General features: G+C 52.1%; 1 protein-coding gene across 7 annotated transcripts in view; it reads right to left on the bottom strand.

Annotated features, from left to right (window-relative positions):
- GRIK3 (glutamate ionotropic receptor kainate type subunit 3) overlaps nt 1–17,167 on the bottom strand; it is a 239,247-nt gene that overhangs the window by 62,558 nt on the left and 159,522 nt on the right. For all 7 annotated transcript variants that reach the window (XR_008652849.1, XM_055254586.1, XM_055254589.2 and 4 more), the window contains exons 4-7: nt 14,538–14,719; nt 12,084–12,137; nt 2,211–2,384; nt 1,470–1,613 (exon numbers count right to left, since the gene is read on the bottom strand). Coding sequence is in view for 6 of the 7 variants with exons in the window: in XM_055254586.1 (XP_055110561.1) it covers nt 1,470–1,613; nt 2,211–2,384; nt 12,084–12,137; nt 14,538–14,719 (554 nt within the window). In the remaining variant the exon portion in view is untranslated. The remainder of the gene's footprint in view (nt 1–1,469; nt 1,614–2,210; nt 2,385–12,083; nt 12,138–14,537; nt 14,720–17,167) is intronic.

The following is a 17,167-nucleotide window of genomic DNA, read 5'->3' as shown; positions in this document are numbered from 1 at the left end:
AAGGCACATGTGTGGTGCCCTAAAGCCTGTATCTTATCCACATCTATTGTTCCACTGTGTGAAGGGAGCTGTACTTGGCCTCATCCGGAAGCAGCAATGGTGAACTTGGGACGTCAGGGGAAGCTGCCCTCCCGCGACCCCCATCCAAGGTGGGGAGTTTCTCTGTTGTTTGCTTTCCTACAGCTGCCTTTATTTACATATGGGATTCTCTCCTTTAGTGCTGTGACCGGATGCCTCCCTCTCTAGGATCTGTGTGTGCACAGGCGAGTCTGTTTTAGCTCTGTTGGGCCCCCAGGGCATAGCTAGGAGCCTGGAACCCAGCTGCCAGTCACAAAGTGGGATTGAATAAATGAGTGCGCTCCTAAGAAGGCAGCCGGCTTCATTTCCGGCCCGCTGTGATTGTTACAGAGAGCTCATCTGTCCTTTCTATCCGGAGTCCTTCTACAGGGCTTACCCCACTGCCCTTGGTGTCACCTTGGACATGGTGGCTCCCTCCGGCCCAGGATAACTCTGCCTAGATCTCATACTCCCGAACTTTCTTTGTCTATCATCTGCTGGGATTTGACTCTGGCCAGGTCCTGGGTTAGGTGCTTTGCACATAGTTTTTCACTGTCTTCCCATCACCACCTTGAGGCAGGCACTCACTATACCACACTGAAGATCAAAGAGTTAATCAGCTTACCCCAAGTCACACAGCTAGTTGTAACAGAGCCAGGATGCAAGTTCAGGCCTTTATTTTCCCCATCCATAAAATGGGGACAATAAGCCCTGCCATCCAAAGCTTACAAGGACAGTGGCAGATGGAGAAGCCTTTGAAATAAAAGTGGGCACTGTGTGTTCCATGGTCTTGGCAGCGGGACAGCTTCCATATTCTCTGGTTTCTCTAGAATCAGCTCCACTGATGGGGTTTTCCACAGGAGAGCTGGTGCCAGGAGAGGTGGGTCCCAGTGTGGGTGCTGGCTGGGAAGCTGGTCAGTGGGCCCATGGTGTGAAGATGAGTTTGTGGGGCTGATTATTACGTATTGACCCTCCTCCTGCCCTAAGCACTTTCCACGCAATGTCTAACTTCGTCTCACATGCCCATGAGGTAGCTTATGCTTCATATACCCATTTCACAGATGAGGTGACTGAGGCTCAGCAAGGCTCTCCAGCTCGCCCAAGGTCATAGAGCGAGGAAGCAAACACCCTCATCCGTTGTACTTTCAAGCCCACGCTGCATCTTGCTGGCAATGCTGACCAGCTGCTGAGCACTTACCACGTGCCCAAGACGTATGCCCCTCAATCGTGCCATGAGCTTGGTCCTATGGAGCCCATTTTCACACAGGAAACTGAGGCTCAGAGACATGAGGCAACTTGCCCAAGGTCACATGGATGAGAATCAATCCTTCCTGACTCCCAGACCACTCTGCTGTTCTGCAGGGCCCACAGCCCCGGGGAGACAACGCTGGTGGGGGCTGCGGGGCACTCACCTCCTTGATGAAGTTCATGAAGCGGCCGCCAAAGCGCCAGGCCTTGTGCCGATGGCACTGCAGGGAGTTCACGGTCATCTGCGGCGCCCGCTGGTAGCACACGGACACGATGTGGACGGCATCGTACAGTAAGGCTGCATCAGTCTGCAGAGAAGGGCCTGCCTGAGAGCGGCTCCCAAGGCCCTCCAGTCCTCAGCCCACCCTGCCCTGTCTCCCTTCTCCTCCCCTGCCACAGGTACATGATGTCCTGGTGAGCGAACAGGCTCGGAGGCCCTGGAGGTGACTCTGTCTACGCCTCTGAGGAGTGGCCAGGCTTGGCTGACTCTGCTGCTCTACAAACATCCTGGGCACCGCCCTCTGCAGCTCAGACCTTCGCCTGCCCACCCACCCCACCCCAGCCCTGCCACCTAGGCCCTGACCACACCTTCTTCTTTCTCCCTCCTCGGCCTTCACGCCTGTGTGTCACAGCCTGAGGTCCTCTGTGACCAGCATCTCTGGGTCTTATTCCTGTTCTTTGTGACCTTTTGCTTACATGTCTGGATCCCCAAAAGATGGGTCCCTTGGGGAGGGACTGTCTGTTTCATGTTTGTGTCCCCAGTCCCTAGCCTGGGGTCTGGCTGACACATGGAAGGTCTCAAGAAGAGAAGTGGTGGAGGGAAGAAAGAAACAAGAGGAAGGAGAGAAGAGAAGAAGGGAGGCAGATGGGAAGCCCCTGGAATCCGCGCCACCCAGCCGCCTTACCATCATCACTCCGTCCAGCAGGCCAGACTCGGCCCGGGGAGCTGCCTGCAGCCGCTCCATGGACCACTTCTCCACAATGGCCGAGACGTGTGGGTTGTCCACATTGAGAATGCGGAATCCTGTCAGGTTCACGCCTGAGTAGCGGTAGGGCTCCAGGTCTAAAGCGTAGAGATCCTGGGTAGAGACAGATTTGTGTAAACCAAGGCATTCTCGCTGCTGAGAACTCCAGCCCCACCTCCTACCTGCTCCCTAATCAGGGCCACCCCAGGGCCTGAGGTCACAGCTCCCTGCAAAGCCCTGCAGAGGGGGTGCGGGATATCGGGGTAGTCACAAGAGCACCATGGGACCACTGCACCTGGAGTCTGACTCAGAACTTGGGCAACTGATCCTCCATGCTAACCAGGGGATCTCAGCCTGTTTCTTCATCCACAAATGGGGTTCCATCCCCTGTCTAGGACCCAGTGAAATAGTTCACATAAAATCCCCGGCCTCACACGCAGAGGAAGCTTAATGATGCTGCTTCCTTTCAAAAGGGGAGACCTACTAGTTCTGGGCATCTTGTTACACAGAGGGAGGCTGAAGGGAGCATTTTATCCCCTAGAAGAGGATATTTAAAAATAGTCTTTTCTGCCTAGGACTCAAAAAGTATGGCCCTCTTCTCTCCCCCTTTTCCCCCGATCCCAGCCAGGACCTCCTCATCCCTTGCCTCCTAGGAGCAGCTGAGCAGCGGTCAGCCTGTCTGTCGTGGGCCAGGCAGGCCCCTGACAAGGGTCCAGGAGAACAGGGTCTCAGTGCAGGCGAGGCTGGCCGTAGCCCCACCCTGCAGCTCTGGCTCTGGGGGCAGGGTGGGCTGGTGAAGGAAGGAGGCAGAGAGGGGAAGCGGGTGGAGGGAGAAGCCAGGTGTCCCTAAGCTAGGAGAGATGGCGGCAGAGGAGGTGGCAGGTGGGAGTGAGGAACAAAGCTGAGCTCTGTCCTGTTGAAAACCACCCCAAACCTGGAAATCAGGCAGAAGGGTAGTGGTGTGTTTTTCCAACATGACAACGAAACACGGTTTACCAGGCACCCCAGGATTACTTCATTCTTCTGGAGAATGCATCTGGGTTTGACTTCATTGTCAGCTACTTGTTAAAAGCTCAGGCTCTGGGTTAATTTGCAGAATTTTGTCAAATAGAGGAGATACTCCCCAAGGTTGTGGTTTTATTGCCTTACAGGACATTCATCCATTTTCTAGCCAACCTAGAAGTCTTAGTCTATGCTCCTCGCAACCCGACCTGAAATACCTATAAATACCCAATTCCTCAAATGCTCCTTGAGTCAGCTTTTCCATCCTACTGGTTCCCTCGTTAGTGAGTTGAATCCGTCTCTGACGCATGTTCCTTCTGTATTTGCATAAGACTCACGGTTTTGATTTTTTGAAATATATACTTGCACAGTCTAGATTGGCCCTATCCCACTAGTGGGGAAACTGAGTCTTGAGGTCACTGTCTGAGCTCCTCCTCACCTACTGTCTATACTCTCCCACACTCTCCCCTCACTAAACTGCCCTCCTTCTGGCCCCCAGCCTGTCTTCTCCCCTGGGCCCCCCACTTAGTCACTCCATCTGGTGCTGGGAGGGAAAGGCTGGGGACATACTTGGGCTGTGCTTGACTCTCTGTGATTGCCACCGTCATGGGGAGCATCCAGCCCCATCACAGCCGCAGCTTTGGTGAAATCAACAATGACTCATAGAAGGATGATGAGTGATGAAGCCTAGAGACCTTTCACGCTGGACTGGCTTCCTCTGGTCTCTGAGATGTCTCTAATGGGCGCTAAACTTATCCTGTTCCTCCTGCACCCCCAAAGTGGCCTCCTTCTGGAATGAGCTGTGTTGGTTTCCTCTTCAATGATTTGGGGAGTAGAGAAGGGGTTTGGAGCAAGAAAGTCTGGTCCCAAGCTTGCCCAAATAAATACAGCCTTGATTCCAGGTCAGGGTCTGGGACGGGGAAGGGGGTGGGTGACAGAGGAGGGAGGGGCTTCAGCAGATGGGGGCTTCCCTCTGAGATGGCCAGAGGGTGTCTCTGTGGGCCCAGTGTCAGCAGGGAGTGGGGAGTGGCAGAGCTCAGCCCTGCACATGGACTCCATGGCTTCATCTCCACAGCCCCCTGTGAAGGAGGCATTGCATAGCACTCTATTCTATTTGTATAGATGAGAAAAGAGAGTTGGAGAGGTGAGATGACTCACCTAAGGTCACACAGCTCATGCAAGTCAGAGTTGAATTTGTACCCAGGTCTGTTTCAATGGTGTGCTGCCACTGGCTCACACTGGCTAGGGACAGCTGAATGTTAGCATTTCGTCCCAACTCTGCCTTCAGTGACATTACATGGCTAGCTTGGTATTGGCCATGGTAGGAGTATTTGTACCATGGAAATTTGCAAGCATTACAAATCAGGATTTCTGTGTTTTGTCTTTTTTCCTGCCTTTCAGAGAGCTGGTTGTTAAACATTGACTGATGAATCATTGATTGTCTTACTCCAAACCCTCTATGTTCTATGTCCCCGGTGGTGTCCAGGACAAGACGTGCATCAGAGCTGTCTTTGGGGATTTTATTTTTCTAGAGTATGAACCACACCTAGATACTCTGATGCATAGTCTGTGGTGGAGCCTGGGGAGTCTGTGTTTTGAGAAGCCACTAATGTGAGCAATTACTCGTGACTGAGAAACACACACAGATGGGTCTGGGTTTAGATCAGGATGCCTCTCGAATCAGAGAAGGGCAGCAAAGAGGGAAGAGAATAAACATCCCAGAAGAGGTCTCCCTCCCTCGGCTCCTCCAGGGCGGCTCCCTGAGGCGGCCAGACATGGGCCAGACCACCTGGGCTCGAGTTTCACCCTGTCTCCTCATCTCAGTTGCCTTGCCTGCAAAATGGGGTTGATAACGCCACCTACCACACAGAGTTGTCAGGGAACAGAAGTGAGTTTGTAGATGTCCTTAGAACATGTCTGGGACATATCAAACATCACGCATGTATTTGACACATGTTTATGTTCTGCCTCGTCCGGCAGCAGGTTGTGGCAGCTACTGGGTACAGCCCCCAGGGCAGACATAGGTTGGGGTCTTCCTACCTTACTCGTCTTGGCAATATCAGAACAATCGCAGTCAGCTCACATTTACTGAGCACCTATAAATCTCAGAATGGCAGGCATTGTTAAAGTACCTTACTTGTATTAACTCATTGACTCACATGGGCACACTACTAGGATGGTGTTATTATCACCCCATTTTAGAGGAGAGAACTGAACCACACAGATATTAGGCCTTTTGCTCAAGGTTCCGTAACTGGGGAGTGACAGAGTCAACACCAGGCTACCCAGCTCCAGAGCCCTCCCTCTCTGCTATGATGACGCATCTCCTCCTATCCAGAGGTTCTGACCGCCCGGCCCCCAACTCGTGCCCACTGCCAGGGCAGTCATCCTCCAGGCAGGGACTAGAGGGATCTTTCTAAGGCATAAATCCAAGCCGGTCATTTCCACACTTCAAATACTTCCGTGACTCCTTGTAGTCTTTTCAGAATACAGTACAAATTCCTTAGTACAGTTTTCCAAAGCTCTCCACCCCTCCAGCCTCACTTTCCTTCCTACCCTGTCTCATTTTTTGTCCCGGGATGCAAGTTCAGGCCATAATTTTCCCAGTCTCGCTGGCCCCTAGTCCCCTTTGTCCTGCTTCTCACCCCTCTGTCCAGCACCTTTGTATGCCTTCTATTTCCAGGCAAGAATGCCTGTCTTCTTGACCTCTCTTGGGTGAGCTATTCTCCAAGAATCAGCTCAAGAGTCACCTCTTCCAGGAAGCCCCTCCTGATTGCTCCTGTACACATGCACAACAGAGCGGGTCAGAGGCGATTCTGCTCTTATCCTGAGACTTATGGGCTTTCATGCCACTGATAACAAGTGCTTCTGTCTGGGTCTGTCTCCCCTATGAGCTATGGGCTGAATATTCCCGTTACCCAAAGTGAAAAGAAGGGTCAGCCAGCTGAGTGGCTCCTGGGGCACTTAAACATCACTGAGAAGAGCCTGGGAGGTAGTGACAAGTGTTTCACATCCTCCTCTCAGGGGCAGCTTCAAGGAAGGGCAGATGAAGATACTAGGCTGGTGCAAAAGTCATTGTGGTTTTTGTTATTATTTTAATGGCACCAACCCAATACCCTCCCCATGATATAAGTGTTATTGCCGGGAAGTGGCATTAATTGTGATTGTTTATCTATTAACTTATTATAATTCTTTTTCCACCTCCAGGCTTTTACCTACACGTGACACGGGGTTATCTACAGACTGGAAGTTTAGGAGAGGGTTGTAAACTGCCTGGGGTGGAGGATGAGATCTTCCCCAAACTGCCTTTCAACCAGGAGGGTCTGGGGAGCTGGAAGCATTTCGTTTTGGACAGTGGTGTTATGCAAGCTTGGGGCCAGGGCTGACCTGCTGCGGCCATGGAAGAGAAGCTGAGCTCTGCCTACAGGGGGCGCCCTCCTCAGCTTTCCTCGCACGGCGTCACGGCGTTCAGCCTCTTCTCCAATTCAGTGTTGACCTGATATCTAAGGCTTGAAAGATGCCAAAGATTTAGACTGCCCAGGGCCTCCATGACTCGATTTACCTTCATCTAGGTAACCAGAGGCCAACCTGACTCAGTGTGAAGGGCAGCATCTCTGGCCTTGGTGGGGGCTTGGGTGCCGGTGGAACCAGCCCTTCTGGTCTCCAGAGGCAGCATTTGGTCGGTTGAGACTGACACGGAGGCTGTAGCTGATCACAGCCCGGGAGGGGGCAGGTTGGGGTGGCAGTGATTGGGATGACCTTCCTCCCTGTCACCGCTGAGCCTGGGCTTAGCTGCAAAGTGTTGTAGGGCCTGTGGCACAGAGTGCCCCCATCTCCGTGACACGAGGACAATGACAACGGGGAGCTGGTGAAGAGGCTCTTTTGTCCAGCTCCAATTTTTTTTGTTGTTGTTGTTCAGACTGCCCAGGGCCAAGACCCCAAGCGCTGTACACTGTGAACTGTGTGCAACCTTGCTGCTTGGCAAAAAGTTGTGTTCTTGATGCCAAATGTTGACACACTGAATTCAGTATCGACGAGGGACCTTTTAGAAACATTCAGCATAGCATAATAGACTAATTCATTAGCACCCCATGGGTCTGAATGGGTAGGAGCTGAAGCTTGGAAAACATCGCCTTAAGGAATGACAGATGAAAATATCTTCCCCATGATATAACTGTTATTGCCGGGAAGTGGCATTAATTGTGATTGCTTATCTATTAATTTATTATAATTCTTTTTTCACCTCCAGGCTTTTACCTACACATGACATGTACCAGGGGCTCAGCTGGGGCTGATTAATGCGAGGTTATCTGGGAATGGCTCAAAGCTGGTTGGAACAGATAATGGCAGCTGGGGTAATTAAAATGTCTTCTGCGTGGAAGAAGCAAATTTGGAGAATTTTTTTTAGAGGCAAAGAGTTGGTGATGTGGATTTCCTAAAGGGAAGGAGATAAATGCCAGATGCCACTGTCCTCCCAAATAAGCCACAACTGACCAATGGGCACAAAGAGGGAGGATCACGAGGTAGAGGCCTCAGCAACAGGGCTGGAAGAGGATCCTGAAGACCGGAAGCAGGATATGACTGAGGGAGAGGACCAGGGGGACACAGCTGGTGCTCTGACCGATGGGGTTCTGCTGGGAGATACTCTGGTAGACCCCACCCCATACTCCACTGCAGAACTGTGGGTATTGCAAGGGCTGTGCCTCCCTGGAAGGGTCCATTCTTCCCGACCCTCAGATCGTGTGGGGAGGAAGGACAGTCAGCTGGAGCAGCCAAGGACAGGACCAGGAGTCAGGAGCCAAGGCCTCTTGTCACTGATCTGCTATGAAACTTCTGGAAGTGCCTGATGCCAGGTTTCCCCACCAGTCAATGGGGAGTGCAAACTGCCCTGTTGCTCGCCTCAAATGTGTAAAGAGGAAAATCAGAGGGCTTTCTTTTTTAAAGTGACAGGGTCTGGCTCTGTCCCCTAGGCTGGAGTGCAGCGCACAATCATAGCTCACGGTAGCCTCTAACTCCTGGGCTCAGGCAATCCTTCTGCCTCAGTTTGCCTTTCAAGTAGCTGGGACTACAGGCCTGCCCAACTATGCCTGGCTAATATTTTTATTTTTGTAGAGACAGGGTCTCACTATGTTGCCTAGGCTGGTCTTGTACTGGCCCCAAGCAATCCCCTTGCCTTGGCCTCCCAAAGAGTTGGGATTACTGGTGTGAGCCACAATGTCCAGCCTTAAAATCAGAGGGATTTGGAACTGGTGAAGCATGGGAGCTGCTGGGATTTCAGGAGGCTCCATTTCCCCATTGACCTCAATTACCACACCTGAACCAACATGGTCAGGCATTGTGTGGAATCTGAGCCGGCCAGAGGAGGCCAGGGAACACTTGGTGTGGAGCTTCACCATGATAGGTTTCAGCAGAGGGCTTTGGAGCTGGACAGCTCCCTGCTGCGAAAAAATCCTCGCTCTGCTCCTTTCTTGCAGAGTGACTTTGAGCCTCAGTTTCCACGTTTCTATAAAACTGGGAGAGTCTAACTCCCTTGGAAAGTTGTTCTGAATTTTGGATGGGATGGGGTATGTTGAGAATACAGAAAACAAAAGCAAGAGTTATTTAGTTTATTTAACACTTACACAGTAGTAAGTGCCAAGCATTGTTCTAAGCATTTTATGACGTCAATGCACTCAGCATAACAATCCTGTGAGGTAGTAATATTACTGTCACCATTGTATAGATGAGAAAATGGGGCACAGAGAGGTTAAGTAACTTGCCCAAGGGAGTGGAAGAGTCTCAATTCTAACTCAGGCCAACTGGGATCAGAGTGGTTTTAACTGACTGCTGCTATGACGATGTGTTGAAAATTTCACGGATTACTTTCCACATTGCATTGCAGTCATCCATCTATTCATCCATCCAGCCGTCCGTCCGTCCATCCGTCCATCCATCCAGACATTAATGAGCACCTACCATGTGCCAGCTTCTATTTGGGTGCTGGGGACAGAGAGGTTAACTGGGCACAGTCCTTGTTTCTTATATACATGAAGGAAGCCATCAGCTTGTGAGCTTTGTGTTGAATCCATCTATGTACACCCTTCCCACCCAAGTGCCTAGTGCAGTGTCCAAGACCTTGGAGAGCATTTGTATATGGCTGCTGGATAAATGAATCAATGAATGATTAAGAAAATGAAGAAAACTGGACACTGGCCGGGGCTAGCCTCTGTTCCCTAGAGACTTTAGCACACCACAGCTGTCCTGGGTACATCATATCCCAGTTGACCATCCATTCTCCTCTGCCTCTTCTCACCATCTCTTTCTCTGATTATCACCCACTTTCCCAGGTCCAATTGTGGACTGGCTGAGCATCAGTCAATGTTTCTCAATGGGGCCCCATAGGCATCTGGGGCTGAACGACTCATCTCCAGAATCTTGCCCATCATAGAATGTCTAGCATCCCTGATCCCCACTCAATAATTTCCAGTCTTGGTGACAAATAAATGACTAGCTCCCACATAGCTAAATGCTCCCAGGGTGGGGGTTATGTCACGAGCAAGATTGCAGAAAGCACCCTTGGGACAGATGACTACTTCTTGGCCAGGCAGCTGAGGTCTGCCCATGGGAAGAGAGAAAGAATGCTCTCTAAGGTCCTGGGCAGTGAGCTAGGCACTTGGGTGGGAGGGGTGTACAGAGATGGATCCAACACAGAATATAAGATAGAGCCACCAAGCAGAAAGCCTTGGGACATTGGGAGGTTCCAGTAGAATTGGGTGTGGTCAGAGCAGGAAGAAAATCTACCTATCTCCTTCACCTACCCTGAGTACTGCCCTCGCCACCCACTCTGTCCGCATAGGGCTTGTGATTAAACCCCCTCTGGGCCTTGCTCCAAGTCCCAGCAGTAAATATCCTATTAAAAGCATCTCTGCCTGGCTCAAGCCTCATTCCAAGGCCAGAGCGGGTGGGTCCTTGAGTTGGTAAAATGGCAGGGCCTGAAGCTTTGGCCCCTCAGCACTGCAGCCTGGCTGACCTTCCAGGACAAGACTCTGGGGAAGGCACCACCCCAGTGACCCCAGTACCCTCCACATTAATGCCATTGGCCACTGGGGTCAAGATCGAAGGTCTTAGAGAGAGGATCCTAGTGTCCCCTGGTCCCGGAGTTGTTCTCAGCACCCTAAGATCTCAGGATGGGATGGGGAGGGCTGCCATGAGTGGGGAGAAAGTCGTGGACCCCTGGAATGTGCCCCCCCCCCCACCTTCCCAGTCTTGCTCCTCTGCCCTGCTCCCAGCTCTGGACAGAGGTAGAGTTTCAGGGGTCTGGTAACCTCATGCTAAGCCTCCATTGACTTTCCAGGAGACAGCATGGCAGGAAGAAGCCAGCTTAGGTGGGCGGAAATCCAGAAGGGATTCAGGGTAGCTGGCTTCACCCTGCCTGATCTCATTCTCCAGCTTCCAGGATCTCTTTCTCCCAGCATGGCTCCTGGCAGGTCCCCAGGTCTGGGCCCTGGATCGGGAGAATCGCAGGGTGGCCCCTGAGCTCTGCTGTGGGCACAGGGTGCAGAGGGAGGGACTGTAGGGAGGATAAGTGCTTAATAACCAGCTCTCTGGGGAAGGCGGCTCTTATTTGTAGCATTTGCTCACTTCCATTGTCTAAGCGCTCCCATCACAGTGATTTCAAGCTACCAACATGACATGGACTTAGGAGGAGATAATGCAATTGGCTCTCGCCCGCTGGATCAAGCCAGCTCCTGCATACCACGAAGAGCTAACTTGCCTCTTGGCCTTTGCTTATGCTGTTCCTTCTGCATACAATGTCCTTCCTCTTTCTCCCTTGGTGAACTCCTATGGATCTTTCGAGGCCTAATTCAAGTATCTGCTTTTCTGTAAGACTGCCTCAAACTTCCCACCTGCCACCAGACCCTCAGAACCTAGGGGGTCCTAGGTGCTGGGTAGGGGAGAGCTAGCTGGGTGCTGGATAAATGAATGAATATGGTTAGAGACCTACAGGGCTGCAGTGGCTGGGCGGACACATACTGCAGGAGGCTTTTTGAAAAGCGACAGGATGGTCAGCGAGGCTGTCACTCGCCCCAGACCTGGGGTGGGTGGAATAGTTTGCCCAGGGCCCCAGCAGGGTCCGAAGGTATCTATCTGCAAGGCAGTGAGGCTCAGGGTGGGTGCCCTTTTGGCACAGGAATCTCTTTATTCTGCTGAACTCAGGCCACAGCTAATTATCCTAATGGGTTTAAATGGCCCTAAATGTTCTCAGAGTTTGGACAGGACCCATCTGGAGCCTGTAGGTGGGCTAGGCTAGCTGACAGTGAGTGGGCAGACTTCAGTATGAATGTGGATGGAATCCAAAGCGACAATTCCCGTGAGGCCCGAGATATGCGTGGGGAAGTGTGGGCTAGGAACCGAGGGCCATGGAAATCATAATAGTGAAAACTTCCAGAGCTCCTCACGTACCAGGCACTGCATGTTACCTTATTAACTCATTTGGTGCTCACAGTAATCCCAGGAGGCAGAAGCCCATTTTGCAGAGGAAGAAACTGAGGCAGGGAGGTTAAGTGACTTAGCCAAGGAGCCACCAGTGGTAAGCAGAGGAGCTGGTGTTCGCACTGGCTCCAGAATTCACATCCTTAATTATAACGTGATGCTGCCTCTTAAAAGTGGGCAGGTCACAAAGACATATTGGTGCCCTTACCTGGGGCCACCCCTACAGCCTGAGGAAGCGGCAGCAGTTGCCTTCAGTGGGCTGGCCCCGGCTGAGCCACAGTGAACTTGATGCAAGAGAGTCCCACCCCTTTCCCGTGCCAGGACCCAGAGGTACATTACCAGCGTGGTGAAGATGAAGTGGTAGTACTCAGTCATCATACCCATGGCCATGGCCTGCGGAAAAGCAGAGCGTTAGCGATCAGCAGGGAACGCCCGAGCAGCCCTCCCTGCATCCTCACCCAGGGCTGAGAATGGGACTGCCGGTGGGTTGGGGAAGGCTGGCTGCTTGGAGTAAGGTGTCCTCTGAGACCACCTCTGAACAGTGACAATGACTGCCTGGCAGACAGCAGTGGATTTCACACTGGAGTGTGCTGTAAAGTCACCTGGGACAGATTAAAATGCAGATTTTTGGGTCACATTCTTCAAAGATTCCAAATTCTGCAGGGCCCGTGGGGGTCTAGCTGCCTCTTTTGAGTAAGCATCTCCCGGCCTGCCACACTAAGAGAAAGGCCGATGGCGTCAGTCTGAGGCTGCCTTCTCAAGTGCCCTGGACTCCACTCAGCTGAGCTCCCTGTCCTGGATCCAGAGGCAGTACGTTTCCCCCCAACCCTGCTAACCCCCTGGCCCAGCCAGGCCTGACCTCGGAGGTCTGTCTTCAGCCTCCCCAAGAAGGGCTGAGACATTCCTGCTCCCCTAGTCCTGGCTGACCACAAAGCAGGCCACATGGCCACTGTGGAATTCTTACTGTCAGCCATCATGAAGTCTACATTATCTATAGTTTACGTATTTTATTAGAAGCCTATAATCTATTATACTAATGACTATAGTGCATTTTCTGCAGAGTTCCTCAGAATGCTGGGTCCACAGAGGGCTCTGGGGGAAAATGTCACGGTTCAAGTACACTTTGCAAATGCTGCCCATTCCCTCCCACCTCTGAAGAGTCACAGCCCACCTCAGCACCTTAAAGGCTGAGAGAAGTCCTGCAAGAAGCCGATTGGCTTAACTTCGTTTAAATCTGGCTTTGGCTGAGCTCAGAATCTTCATTTCTAATTCCAGAAGTTTTAAAATCAGACAGACCTGGGAGTCCATTCTGGCTTCCTGCCTGGATGACCTTGGGTCCATTACTTTCCTCTTGAGCCTCAGTTTCCTTACCTATAAATTGGGCACGAGAATTGTCCCTGTTTCCCAGTGTGGTGATAAATGAGGAGCTACATGGACCCGGCAGAGAGCAACTGCTCAGTAAACCAAAGCCGTGATTGTCACCATTCTTCTGTTACACATGCTGTCGGGGTGGTGAGGGTGGGGGTGGGGGGAGGAGAGGCACTGGGCACAGCTGATCGGGAGGCTGAGGGTTATGGGCTTTCTGGGGCGTGTGTGTTTCCGCGACAGCAGCTTTAAAGATGCCCAGCGCCAGGTGTCAACTGCCTGCTGGGTGTCAGAAGAAACTCCTGATGCTTTCCTCCTTGCACTGAAGCCTCCATAATGGTATGAGATGGGGGTTATGAACCCCATCTACAGAGGAGGGCAATGACTCCTGGGCCTCTTGCTCCAGGGCACACAACGTGAAAGGGCAGAAGCAGAACTCAAACCCTCAAATGAGCCTTTTAAGTGTGGTGTAAAGGAGCTTCCTTTGTGAGGAGCCAGGGATAGAGGCTGCCATTCAGGCCTGGCACCCCCGATGGGGCCCAACTGGAGGATGGGACTTGAGCCCCTCAAGGCCTCCAGAACACTCCGGCTCAGCATGTCTCCTCCTGCACCCCTTAAATCACCTGGACCCTGAGGGGTCATGTATCAAAGCCCCACAGAATGCCTCCTCCAGTCACCAGAAATGCTTTCGGGGATGACATAATTGCCTTTTACACAAAGTGCCAGCTCAAATCAGTGTCTTTGGTTTCAGCTGTGGCACCCTTGGAGGGGGTGGTAGGCGATTTCACTCTTTATTTTGTTAGGTGACTGGCGGAGCTTGGCTTTCATCCCCAGCAGGCCATGCTGAGCTGTGTTTGGGAACGAAGGCCCATCCAGGACTGAGAGCCATTCTCCTCCCCCTCTGTCGCTGCAGAGCTGAGCAGATGGTACGAGAGCCTCGATAAACCTCCCAGTAATAGGAGAGTAACACCAAGTGCCGTGGGCTACGGGGAATTAGTCACTGGAAGAGGCGGTGAGGCATTCTGGGGGCTGTTCCTGAGAATCTGAGGCCTCTCTGCTTCCTGGAGTGCTCTGCTCCTGTGTGACTGTGGGCACCTCCCGGCAGCCTCTGCCTCCAACCAGCACAGAGGTGGGATGGAAACTCGTGTCAACTCAGCCCTCTCCCTGTGTCAGGCCGGGCTGGGTGGATCATCCATCCTCACGCCAACTCACGGAGTAAAGACTGCAGTGTCCGTTTTGCTACTGGTGAAGATGAGGCTCAGAGAGGCAAAGTGACCACCCAGCAGGAAAGGTCACACAGCAGGAAAGTGGCAGAGCTAGCAGTCAAACTTAGATCTGGCAGCATCACACCCGCCATTTGGGAAGGGGATGTGGGAGAAGTGGCCAGCAGACCCCAATCATCCCTCCCGGTGGCCAGCACTCACGCACCTGCCTGAGGATCTGAGCTGCCATAGTGTGGCTGCAGTCGAAGATAATGCGGAATTCCCGGCCTCGCTTCATCTCCTTGAGCAAGGGGCGCGAGTCGTCAGAGTCGATGGGGAGCTGACGGATCTTCAGGCGGATGTTGTATCTCGATGGGGCCATGATGAGCTCCTGCAGCCGGATGAGCCCTGAGGGGCCATGGAGCACAAAAGACACACGTGTACCACATGTATCCACAGCTCCAGGCATCCGCTTGGACTTGTGTGCACACACATGCCCATGGCCACAGGTCTGCAGACACACACGGACAGATACGTGGCCCACAGAGACTTGTGCACGTGATGGACAACACTGGAGAGCAGGTGTGTGTGCACATACAAACACATGGCTACACGCACGTGCATGTCGATCTGGGCAGGAATACACTTGGGCTTATCAACACGTGTGTGTATGTAGATTAAGGCCTGTGCACACAGTGGTGCATGTGCACACATATGTAGATTCAAAAGCAGGCAGAGATAGCAAATTCCCACTGACTACACCCATCTGCTTCTCTCTAACCCAGAATGGGTGTAAAGGCTTCAGGGCCTAAATCAGAGTTCACCCTTCTTCTTCTGCACCCACACCAACATTGTGAGACATGGGACACGATTTCCCTCAACATCTCCAGCGAGCTGCTTCCAGAATATGGGCACAAAAGGCAGCTCCAGCATCAGTGGTACTAACCTGTACCAACCACTGGGCTGGGTAAGGCCAGGAGGTATTTGTGTCTCCCCCCTCGTCCCCACTAAGGGCAGGCTGCCTTGGTAAACCTTATCCACTTTCTCAGGTTTAGTGCAACCACCTCCTCCATTGAAGCCTTCCTCTTTTGCTCTGTCCAGAAAAGATCACCCTCTCCTCCAACTCAGCGGCCCCCTCCCTCAGCAATGGCCTCCTCTGGCCCCACCTCATTCCCCTCATCCTGCCACCAGCACGTTGATATCTGGGGCTGGGTTCCCACCACCCCCAGCACAGGGCCTGGCACTCAGATGGTACTCAACAAAAGTTTCCATAATTGGATTGACTTACTGTTTTTTTTTTTTTTTTTTTTCCTCCCACACTGAAAAATCTATCCTCTACCTTGGTTGGCATTTTTATAAAACCACTTAATCTGGGGACTTCCAGGGAAAACTGAATGTCACTTCTTGGAGACAAATGGCTTACTTAGGTCTAATTAAGTTAGTTTCTGTCCCTATTTCAAGGTCCATTTTTGCTGACTTCTTTCTGCATAGCCTGGGAGCAAGCCTGCTTGCTACTCTCTATATGCTTCCCGCCCCTTCCTCTCCTCCAAAGAAGAAGCTGAGCCAGCACACGGCCAGGTCCCAAGAGGGCCATCCCCTCCTGTCTGCTTGGTCCCTAGTCATCCCCAGGACTCAGTGTCTGGTCCTGGCCACACAGTTCACACAGCATGTCCCACCCCTGCCCCCCACCACTAATGGCACTTCGATTTTCCTTTGGGGAAAAACTCCTCCCCCACTCTTAGTTTCTGTCACTCAGGAGGGGTCCATCGCCAGCTCTAGGGGCAAAGCATGTGGCCCCAGCCTGGGAATAGGTATTGACTCAGAGATAGGTACAATATCATCGACTCCCAGAAACTGTGTTAGAACAACTGGCACAAAAAGAGGGTGAGAAACACTCCCTTTTTCACTCAACTTCAAATAAGGAGGTTGTAAGTCCGGGGTCCGCACGTAGACCTTGAGAAGGATTCCGCCAGGACAGGTGTCAGAGAGAACAAGTAACAAAGAAGTCCTAATGATCTTCACTTCAGCCTCTGGATCAAATGGTGCCTGAAGCTAAAATTAGCTCCAAACTTTCCAGTAAAGGAAACCAAATTGCTGCCCCCCAACTTTTTTCGCTTAAGCCAGTTTGCACTGGATTAAAGTTTGCAATCAACTGTTACTCTATCTGGAAAGAGCCCCCCTGACCCCACTCAGATAGCCCTCTCCAAAAGCCTTCCGGCAGCAAGTCCCACTTTCCAAAACAATCTCTGACACACACCCCTGAGTCTGTTCAGCGATTATTCCCATTCCTGAGGGCTGGACATCAGGAAAGCAATCTGATTGGTGTCCATCATCTCACTTTGCTTCGGGGACAGAAATATATGCCTGTAGCCTAAGCCTCCTAAAGAGCTTCCACACAAGCTTTGCCATGACTGGGCTTCAGGAACCCCCAGCCCACTGAAGACTCAAACCCATGTGCTGGAGTTGGGAGACGGCTACGTAGTCTTGGAGTGGTCTGGATCAAACAGGTGCCCTGTGCTTCCTAATACCAGACTTGATGGCGGGGAGGAAGAGGCTCTCAGTTGACCTTCACATAGAAGGGAGAGGCCACAAGCTATCCCAAGACGCACACACAGACTATCCCCCTCCCAATGTATCCAAGAAATTCTTGATTAGGTTGAATGATGCTTTCCTTTCACATCTGTCACCCCGTGAGGTCCAGGGTGCACAGTTGGCTCCTCCCTGTTTGGTTTTAAGACTTATGTGCAGCATCAGCAGGCACGTGGGCTTTGGGGGCCCAGGCTATGAGGACTGGGACAGGCTGGATGCTGGAGCAGAGGCCACCAGGGCCTTCTTGTCAGCCAAGCACATCGCCCC

The sequence above is a fragment of the Symphalangus syndactylus genome, chromosome 12, assembly GCF_028878055.3.
Source record: "Symphalangus syndactylus isolate Jambi chromosome 12, NHGRI_mSymSyn1-v2.1_pri, whole genome shotgun sequence".
NCBI classification, from domain to species: Eukaryota; Metazoa; Chordata; class Mammalia; order Primates; family Hylobatidae; genus Symphalangus; species Symphalangus syndactylus.
Note: the sequence above shows the minus strand (reverse complement) of the source record. Positions and strands in the feature narration are given on the sequence as shown.